The 10,032-nt window shown below is 35.7% G+C and overlaps 1 protein-coding gene across 1 annotated transcript in view; it reads left to right on the top strand.

Annotated features, from left to right (window-relative positions):
• The window catches only part of BTAF1 (B-TFIID TATA-box binding protein associated factor 1), a 92,975-nt gene that overhangs the window by 43,312 nt on the left and 39,631 nt on the right, over positions 1-10,032 (top strand). Inside the window, 5 exon segments of the mRNA XM_006755114.2 lie at positions 1,384-1,488; positions 2,595-2,744; positions 3,048-3,190; positions 3,451-3,625; positions 5,551-5,754. Coding sequence (XP_006755177.2) covers positions 1,384-1,488; positions 2,595-2,744; positions 3,048-3,190; positions 3,451-3,625; positions 5,551-5,754 — 777 coding nt within the window.

The following is a 10,032-nucleotide window of genomic DNA, read 5'->3' as shown; positions in this document are numbered from 1 at the left end:
TCCCTTTCAGTGAAAAGTAGTTAAGGCATAGCATATCAGTAAGTAGGCTACCCTAACTGATGATTTTGTTGTCTGTTTTAAACATCTTTCAAACTACTTTGAGAAATATAACCCTGGTCCTATCTTTGTTATTAGTTTTCCATTGGCTAGAAAATTATACATGCTAAGTTATGCATTATCCCTAGAACTTCTAGCTTCCTGAAATTTCAGTTTAAATTTTCAAATTTCTCTTCATACTCTTCCAAACAACATATGTTTGCTTTAAAAAATCATGGTGGGCCCTAGCTGGCTTGGCTCAGTGGATAGAGCATCAGCCTGCAGACTGAAGGGTTGTAGGTTCGATTCCAGTCAAGGCATGTGCCTGGATTGCGGGCTTGATACCCAGTAGGGGGCGTGCAGGAGGCAGCCAATCAATGATTCTCTGTCATCATTGATGTTTCTGTCTGTCTCTCCCTTCCTCTCTGAAATAAATAAAAATATATAAATAAATAATAAAATTAGGTGGAGTGTGGTGATAAATACTGTGAATTAGTTACTAGAATTTTTCGTTTGGTCAGTCTTATTCAGTGAGCTTGTACTTATTTGAACAACAATAGACATGTGAGATTCTTTCTGAGAATCCTGGGCACACAATAGGTGTTTGGTTGAGCACTATTTGATTGCTTACTTTGGGTGAGCTTTTGAATTGTTGAAAAATTCCTTAGATTGAGGTGCTAAATCTGGGCATAAGGGAATCCCTGAACCCTCTGAAATTGGGAGCAAAATGTTACACCTAAATATGTATGTAACTGATTTTTCAAAGAAAAGAGTGTGCATAGTTTTCATCAGATTTTCAAAGGGCCCGTGAACCAAAATAGATTAAGAAGCTCTGCCTTAATTTTATAGCGAACTCAAAGTAGAGTGTTCAAGATTGGTATCATCTTATAATTCTTTACTTGGATTATTGGTGAGCATAGCGGCAGAATTTGAATTCTGATCATCCAGCACAGCAGCAGAAATCTGATCATCTTTCAAATTTCCCTGACAAAGCAGTGATAAATAATGTAACCAAGGAGATGTTGCTGGTTAGAGATTCTCCTTGTTTCTCCATGTGGAGGATGATTTCAACATTTTGAAGCAAAATTTAGTGTTGTTAATCATAGTCAGACTTCTCCAGTTTCCTAGCAATTATATGCTGTTCAGTTTCTCCAGACTACTGGAATAGTAAATGAGGTGGTGGTGGTCTAAAATATTGTCAGAATTTATCACTATTGAACCTTTTTGATAAAGCTAAATAGTCTTTTTATGGTAATACTTGAGATTATTTGACTTATTTATAACTCTTCAGATAAGCTAATACCCATGAATTATGTGCTAAAGCTTTGATTCTGTTTTTGTTTTCAGAACTCTTCATCTTGGCTTATACCTATTCTGCCTGATATGCTGCGACACATTTTTCAATTTTGTGTTTTAGAAAGCAGCCAGGAAATTCTGGACCTCATTCACAAGGTACCCAGTGAATATATCTGTACTCCTTTTCCTGGTAACTTGGTAGTTTTAAAATTCTTTCATAATTGCTATACTGTTGTTGGTTAGAGGTTTTTAAGAAATTAGAAATCACCTAAGAGATTTGAAAAGTCTGGAGATCTGCAAGGTAAGATAAGGAAATAGGCTTCTTATGCAATATAATAGTTAAGTCTGACTGGCCATGCTTCTCTTTCTTATGTGACCGTCTGTGCAAGTATTTTAAGTTAAGTATTTTTCTGATAGCCTCAATATAGAAAATAAAATGAAGGAAAGACTGCTTTTCTCTATCACTCACTTTGCCATTTATCAGAGTGCTTATTGATCTGCAAAGTATCTTTTGGGATTTATTGGTGATCTGCAGAGTCTGATAGTCATAGTTTAGTACTTTCCTCCCTTACTTAGCAAGATTGGTTATATGTGTTGGAATGTTTAAAGAAGGACCATGTGATATATTTAATAACATTTATGGGAGGGGGGAATTGCACTATTGTACCTTTAAAGCCCATTATATTAATCTTGAATTAATTGGCTCATTGTTAACAGTGGTGTTATTTCTACCACTGTTATTTCATCCTGGTTGTTCCCATGTAATGTTAGTTATCAAGTAAGGTATCTTATGAATAATTAAGCTCATGAATCAAGACTTATACTGTTCTTAACTTATACTAGGATATTATGATCTCAAAAGTTAGAGGATATTTATCTTGAATTCTTATATCTTGAAGTGAGTTGAATGTGGGACTGTATTAGTATTGAACTTTATGATATATGCAAAGGATTTCATTGACTTATTGAGATTTTGACAACTCTTATTATTTTTAGGGTATACTTTATTTTAAATGACTTTCATAAAATACTGAAAATTTTTTTAACTTTCTTTTTTATTACATTTTAAATGTACAAACTTACCAAAAAAAACCCAAACATCCCAGTATTTTAAAAATAGGCTTCTATATTGAATTTTAAAATTAATCTATACTGTTTCTGAAAATTTTTTTTCCCAATTCGCTTTCCCTAACTATAAGTATTAGGATTTATTAGCCCTTACTAGAAAAATTTCACTTTCATGTTCCCCTTTCACTCTGTAGGTTTGGATGGAATTGTTGAGCAAGGCTTCAGTTCAGTATGTGGTAGCAGCTGCTTGTCCATGGATGGGTGCTTGGCTTTGCTTAATGATGCAACCTTCACATTTACCTATTGATTTAAATATGTTGCTGGAAGTAAAAGCTAGAGCCAAGGTAAGTGAAAGGGACATACTGTATTTGCATGTTTAGCTCATAATAATTAATATGGCAACCACATAGGAAATCTGTATTGTTTTATTATAAGTGTGATTTTATTAATTTAGCTTAATGGGAAATTATTTTATTAGGATCTTAACAAAGTGCATAATAATTTTTATCCATTAAAATTTTATGAAAAGAACTGTATTTTACTGAGATTATAACAAATGAAAATATTTTTGATGTTGCTATTAAACTTTAATGATTACTCTTTGTTGTTTTATGGTTTTTGGTTGTTTGTTTTTTCCTTCCCTCTAGGAAAAAACAGGTGGTAAGATACGCCAAGGCCAAAGCCAGAGTAAAGAAGTACTTCAGGAGTACATTGCAGGTGCAGACACCATTATGGAAGACCCTGCAACTAGAGATTTTGTGGTTATGCGGGCCAGAATGATGGCAGCCAAGTGAGTATACATAAATTCAAAAGTCATTTAACCCAAAGATTCCTCTAATGTGTCTGTTAATCCTTCCTCCATCACACTATTTACAAAGGAAAAAAAAAACTAACATGTAAGAAAACATAATTTTTTGAAGTTTTAAATAGGATTTATATATTTTTGTGAAGGTAAGATTGGAGTTATGTCTTCTTGGTAAAAGTTAGCTTCAATAGGGGAAACTTTACCTCAAGTAACTTGTATAGTAACTTCTTTTTTCTCCCTTTTAGGTTGTTAGGAGCACTTTGTTGCTGTATTTGTGATCCGGGTGTAAATGTAGTAACCCAAGAAATTAAACCAGCTGAATCCCTTGGCCAGTTACTACTCTTCCATTTGAACTCCAAATCTGCCTTACAGAGAATTAGTGTTGCTTTGGTAATCTGTGAATGGGCTGCTTTACAAAAGGTAAGATTTTACTCAAAAAGAAATTAAGTTACATTAAGTAAATTTTCAATAGCTGTTAGGATTATTTTCATATTTTATAAACAGAAAAGTGAAAATTTTCTCTGTATAAAAATCTGACATTTACAGAAAAGTATTCCAGATTATATTGAAACATTGTTGGTCTCTCATTTGCCTTTAACCCTGGACTTGTTTCTTAGAATTCCTACTCTTATACCTGAGACTACTAGTTATGCCTGTACTTAATATTTACTCTTGATCTACTCTCTGTTAAGAAATATCCCTCCTGCCGAAACCGGTTTGGCTCAGTGGATAGAGCGTCGGCTTGCGGACTGAAAGGTCCCAGGTTCGATTCCGGTCAAGGGCATGTACCTGGGTTGCGGGCTATTCTAGATATGTATATATCCTACTAGTTCTATTTCTCTTGTGGAACACTGGCTAATATATAATCACTATACCAGTTTATATAATTATCTCTTTTCTTTGATGTCAGACTAAGCATCATTAAAACAGGAATGGTGGCCCTAGCCGGCTGCTAAGTGGTTAGAGCATTGGCCTGCGGACTCAAGGGTCACAGGTTTGATTCCGGTCAAGGGCATGTACCTTGGTTGTGGGCACATTCCCAGTGGGGAATGTGCAAGAGGCAGCTGATCAGTGTTTCTAACTTTCTATCCCTCTCTCTTCCTCTCTGTAAAAACTCAATAAAATATATTTAAAATATATATATATTTTAAAAAAGAAATGTCCCTCCTAATAAAACATGTGTATGTATGGAAGCAGTTTAGAAATTATTGGTCATTTATTCCTCTATATCTCTCTCAGATATCACTGAAAACTACCAAAGATAAGAGGCTTTGAATACTAGAGATCCATTTGTATGAGTAGCCTAGCAAGGGCAAAATTTTTGGTCACACAAAGAATTATCTCCACATTTAAGCCAAAAATCTTTGTTTCCAAATAATCCATACCATGTAGCCCCTTTAATTTCTAGTAAGATGTATGACTTTGTATAAGAATTGTTTCTGTAAATTAAAGAAACTTCCTGCTGGCTTTGTTTATTCCATTGACTGGAATTCTGGAAATTTAACTGTCTGCACTTGCTGTGAGAGTTGCTTATTACTGCCTCTTAGCATTTTGTCAGATCTGTGCCCAAAAGTAATTGAGCCATGCTTTATTGCAACTGAGACCCCAGTTTTGCTTCTGGAAAAAGCAAGGCTCATCTGTTTTTAGGCAGGACTCAATGTGCTGGAGAGGCAGTGATGCTGTGTTTTTGTGCCTCTCAGACTCAGCAGCAAGTGTTGACAGTTCGGTTTCTGGACCCTCACAGAGCTTCTCTGGATTTACTCTGTGAAGCCCAGGCTGATCACCCAGATCCCACAGAACCCCTCATGTCTCACCACTGAGGCCATTCCCCTTCTGGTTGGGGCAGGCAACAACCAGACAGAGTGGGAAGGGTTAGTTAAATTTGGGGGCAGGTAAGTAGCTTTTAAATTATATACCCATTTCTACAGTATGGCATGTGAAGCTATGGGTTCGACTGTTAAGATATCTAATAATGAGTTTTTAAATAACATTTTTTGTGCATGCTAAGTGTTCTTATCTGACTGATTTCTTTTTACAGTTATGTATTTTTAAATCTGTGCTATATAGATGTAAACTTAGAATAAATTCAGAGTAAAGTAACAGTAATTAATTGGCAAATGTAATGGAACTTTAATAGTTCCATGTGCATGTTCTTTATTCATTCATATTAAAAATTTAGAGTAGTTTGGGTGTGATACCTTTTCTCTGTGCAACTAACTGTTCTTTAGGAGATAACATAAATTGAAAATGAGGAATTTAGAACTTGGCATTTTGCAAGTGAAAATTTATGCATCTTTAGAATTATGTTTATTTGCTCTGAATATTTGTTGTCTGTTATATTTTAGGAGTGTAAAGCTGTTACGCTAACTGTGCAGCCACGTTTACTTGATATCCTTTCAGAACACTTATATTATGATGAAATTGCCGTCCCATTCACACGAATGCAGAATGAGTGTAAACAGCTTATTTCATCTTTAGCTGATGCACATATTGAAGTTGGTAATAGAGTAAACAACAATGTTTTTACAATAGATCAAGCTAATGACCTGGTGAGTAAAGAAGTAACTTTCTTAATTTTAGATTGAGCACGAAATAAAACAATGACTTGTTGAATCTTTCTCTGGTTCGATATCCTGTCATTTCTATCCTTTGGGAAGGTTATTTCATTGTATTGACTTTTCTTAAAATAAGGGGATGGGGAAGGATTTTTTTTTTTTAAGTTCAGATTCTGGCAAACCAATGCACCATTATTAGAAAAGCTATTACATTTTTTGTTGTTTCTGTGTCTTGCTTAAGACTGGCAGAGTATAGAAAAAACTGCTTCTATAAGTTCATGAGTATTTTTCCTTCCCCCTCCCAACTTATAATGAAAATATTCAAACATAAAACTTGAGAAAATTACACAATGAACATTTCATATACACACCAACTAGGTTCTAAAGTTAACATTTTAGTAATTTTTCTTCTTCACATGCGTATGCAACTAACTGTCCCTTTATCTAGTCATAAGTCCATCTTATTATGCATTTTTAAGTTGTCGATATAAATACATTTCAGCATGTATGTCATTAACTAAAATTCAATGCTTGATTGTTTGCTTTTTTGAGTTAAAATTTATATACTGTGAAATACACAAATCTAAATGGACCATTTGATGAATTTTAACAGATGCCTATACCTAGGAAACCCAGTTCCCTATCACCAGTTCTAAGTCAATCCCTTCCTTTTCCTGCCTTCACGTAACCATTGTTTTGATTTTTTTGCCACCATAGATTACTTTCGCCAATTCTAGAATTTCATATAATTGGAATCATAGACTCGGTACTGATTGATATAAATATTTTTTTCAGCATGATGTTTTAAACATTCACTCATATATATCAGTATTTCATTTTTTTATTACCAAGTTTTATTATAAATACTAGAAGCCCATGCCGAAACCGGTTTGGCTCAGTGGATAGAGCGTCGGCCTGCGGACTGAAAGGTCCCGGGTTCGATTCCGGTCGAGGGCATGTACCTGGGTTGCGGGCACATCCCCAGTGGGGGATGTGCAGGAGGCGGCTGATCGATGTCTCTCTCTCATCGATGTTTCTGACTCTCTATCTCTCTCCCTTCCTCTCTGTAAAAAATCAATAAAATATATTTAAAAAAAAAAAATACTAGAAGCCCAGCTTGTGAAATCATGCGGCCCCGCCTACCTGCGTGGCCTTGCCATGCCCGCAGCCCCACCCACCTATGCCAGTCTTTGGTCATTACAGCGTTAGGGCCACAGGCCTTTTATAATATAGATACTTAAATCAGTTTAAGCCCCTTTCCAGTTGAACACTTGGGCTATTCCAATTTTTTTGCTATTAGGTACAGAGCTGCTATAAACATTCTTATATAAGTCTTTATAGTAGTATATTTTCATATCTCTTGAGTACATTATAGAATTGCTAATTTTGCTTTCTCACATGCATATGCAACTAATTACAGATGCATAGCACATATATTATGGAATTGCTGGATCATAGGGTAGGTGCTTAGTTTTATAAAAAATTGTAGACCTTTGCCTAAAGTAGCTATTCATTTTTACCTTCTAACCAGAATATGCGAGAGTTCTGGCTCCACATCATCACCAAAATTTGGTGTGTTCGCTCCTTTTAATTTTTGTCATTCTGGTGGTTGTGTGATAGTGTCATTTTGGTTTCATTTTGTGTTTCCTTGATGACTAATATGTTCAACACTTTATTATGTTTTATTGGCCATTTGTAGGTCTTCTTTCTAAAATGTCTGTTCAAATCTTTTGTCTGTTTTTAATTAGGTTGTCTATTACTGAGTTGTAGGAATTTTTGTATATTCTAGATACTAATCCTTTGTCAGATAAATGCTTTCTGAATATTTTCTTCCAGTGTGTGGCTTGCCTTTTCATTTTCTTAATTTTTGGTGTCTTTAAATGAGCAGACATTTTAAATTTTGCTGAAGGCTTATTTATCAATTTTTTTTATTATTTTTTTTTTTGTTGTTGTTGTTGTTTTTTATTGCTTAAAGTATTACAAAGGGTATTACATATGTGTCCTTTTTCCCCCCCGCCCTAGACAGTCCCCTAGCCTCCCCTATCCCCCAGTGTCTTATGTCCATTTGTTATGGTTATATGCAGGCATACTAGTCCTTTGGTTGATCTCATACCCCCCTACCTCCTGCCCCCCAACCCTCCCCGGCCTTCCCATTGCAGTTTGACCATCTGTTTGAGGCAGCTCTGCCTCTGTATCTATTATTGTTCAAAAGTTTATAATGGTCCCTATTATCCATGAATGAGTGAGATCATGTGGTCTTTTTCCTTCATTGACTGGCTTATTTCACTTAGCATAATGCTCTCCAGTTCCATTCAATTGTTTTCTTTTATGGTTATTGTGTTGTGTGACCTGTTAAGGTACCTTTTCTTATCTGCAAGTGGAAAATGTATGCACATACATTTTCTTCTAAAGCTCCATAATTTTAGCTTTTATGTTTAGATTTATCATCCATATTGAATTAATGTTTATGTATAGTGTGAAGTAGAGATTGAATTTTGTTTGTTTTTCCCAAAGATACCATTTTTTCCTCTTTTTTAATATTTGAAAAGGTTTCCTCCCCCCCCCCCAACCCCCCATTGGGCTGTTTTGGCACCTTTGTCAAAAATTTGTTAAAAGTGTTAGTCTCTGTCTAGGCTCTGTTCAGTCTACTTGTTTCTCCTTACGCTATTTCACCAATGTCTTGGTTACTGTAGCTTTTTGTACTTAGTAAGTCCTTGAGTTAGATGTTGTAAATGAGTTGGATTGTTTGCTTACTTAGCATATTAGAAACTAAGCCACTTCACTTGTCTTGGTATCTGTGAAATAATAGTCTTCATTTCTTATTCCTTTTCCTAGTTAAAAAGTGAGATAAATCTAAATTTGCTATTTTTTCTATGTTGTTCTTTTATAAAGTTGTTTGTTTTTAATTATTGTTCTATAATTTCTCCTTTCACATACCATGCCCCCCCCCCTTTTTTTTTGCCTGCCTTGAATGAAATGTCAAATTTTTGTGTATGTTTGTTCTGGATTCCATTTCTATTATTTCAGTAAATTTTTCTTTTTAAAGCTATCAAAGGTCCTCTTCAAGCTTTTGTTATTTCACCAATGAAATTACTGTTCTGTTTCATGAACTTTATTAGTCCAATTGTTTTGACCTGAGATATCAGAATCTCTGGAAGAGTATTGAGGGAAGGGCAGTTTTTAAAAGTAGTCTATGTATCTTTCATTGAATCCCTATGTTTCTCTTACCTGCCAAATACAGGCACTTCTGTTTCTCACGAGTCTCATAATTTGGTTCTTTTTTTTTTTTTTGTAGCAATATTTTTTTCTTTATTAAGGTGTTACATGTGTCCTTACCCCCTCCTTGTCCCCCCAACCTCACCCTCGCTCATGCCCTCACCCTCCTGGTGTCTGTGTCCATTGGTTAGGCTTATATGCATGCATACAAGTCCTTTGGTTGATCTCTCCCCCTTTCCCCACCTTCCCCTACCTTCCCTCTGTGATTTGATGGTCTGATCAATGCTTCTCTGTCTCTGGATCTGTTTTTGTTCATCAGTTTATGTTGTTCATTACATTCCACAAATGAGTTAGATCATGTGATATTTATCTTTTTTTGGACTGACTTATTTCGCTTAGCATAATGCTCTCCGGTTCCATCCATGCTGTTGCAAATGGTAGGAGTTCCTTCCTTTGTACAGCAGCATAGTATTCCATAGAGGTACCACAGTTTTCTAATCTACTTATCTGCTGATGGGCACTTAGGCTGTTTCCAAATCTTAGCTATGGTGAATTGTGCTGCTATGAACATAGAGATGCATGTATCCTTTCTGATTGGTGTTTCTAGTTTCTTGGGATATATTCCTAGAAGTGGGATCACTGGGTTAAATGGGAGTTCCATTTTTAGTTTTGAGGAAACTCCATACTGTCTTCCACAGTGGCTGCATCAGTCTGCATTCCACCAGCAGTGCACGAGGGTTCCTTCTTCTCCGCATCCTCGCCAAGACTTGTCATTTATTGATTTGTTGATGATAGACATTCTGACGGATGTGAAATGGTACCTCATTGTCATTTTGATTTGCATCTCTCAGATGATTAGTGACTTTGAGCATGTTTTCATATGTCTCTTAGCCTTTCTTATGTCTTCTTTCGAAAAATACCTATTTAGGCCCGCGCCGGTTTGGCTCAGTAGATAGAGCATTGGCCTGTGGACTCAAGGGTCTCTGGTTTGATTCTGGTCAAGAGCATGTAACCTCAGTTGCAGGCTTGATCACTGGGCCAGGCCGGGGGGGGGCA

The sequence above is a fragment of the Myotis davidii genome, unplaced genomic scaffold, assembly GCF_000327345.1.
Source record: "Myotis davidii unplaced genomic scaffold, ASM32734v1 scaffold271, whole genome shotgun sequence".
Lineage (NCBI taxonomy): Eukaryota > Metazoa > Chordata > Mammalia > Chiroptera > Vespertilionidae > Myotis > Myotis davidii.
Note: the sequence above shows the minus strand (reverse complement) of the source record. Positions and strands in the feature narration are given on the sequence as shown.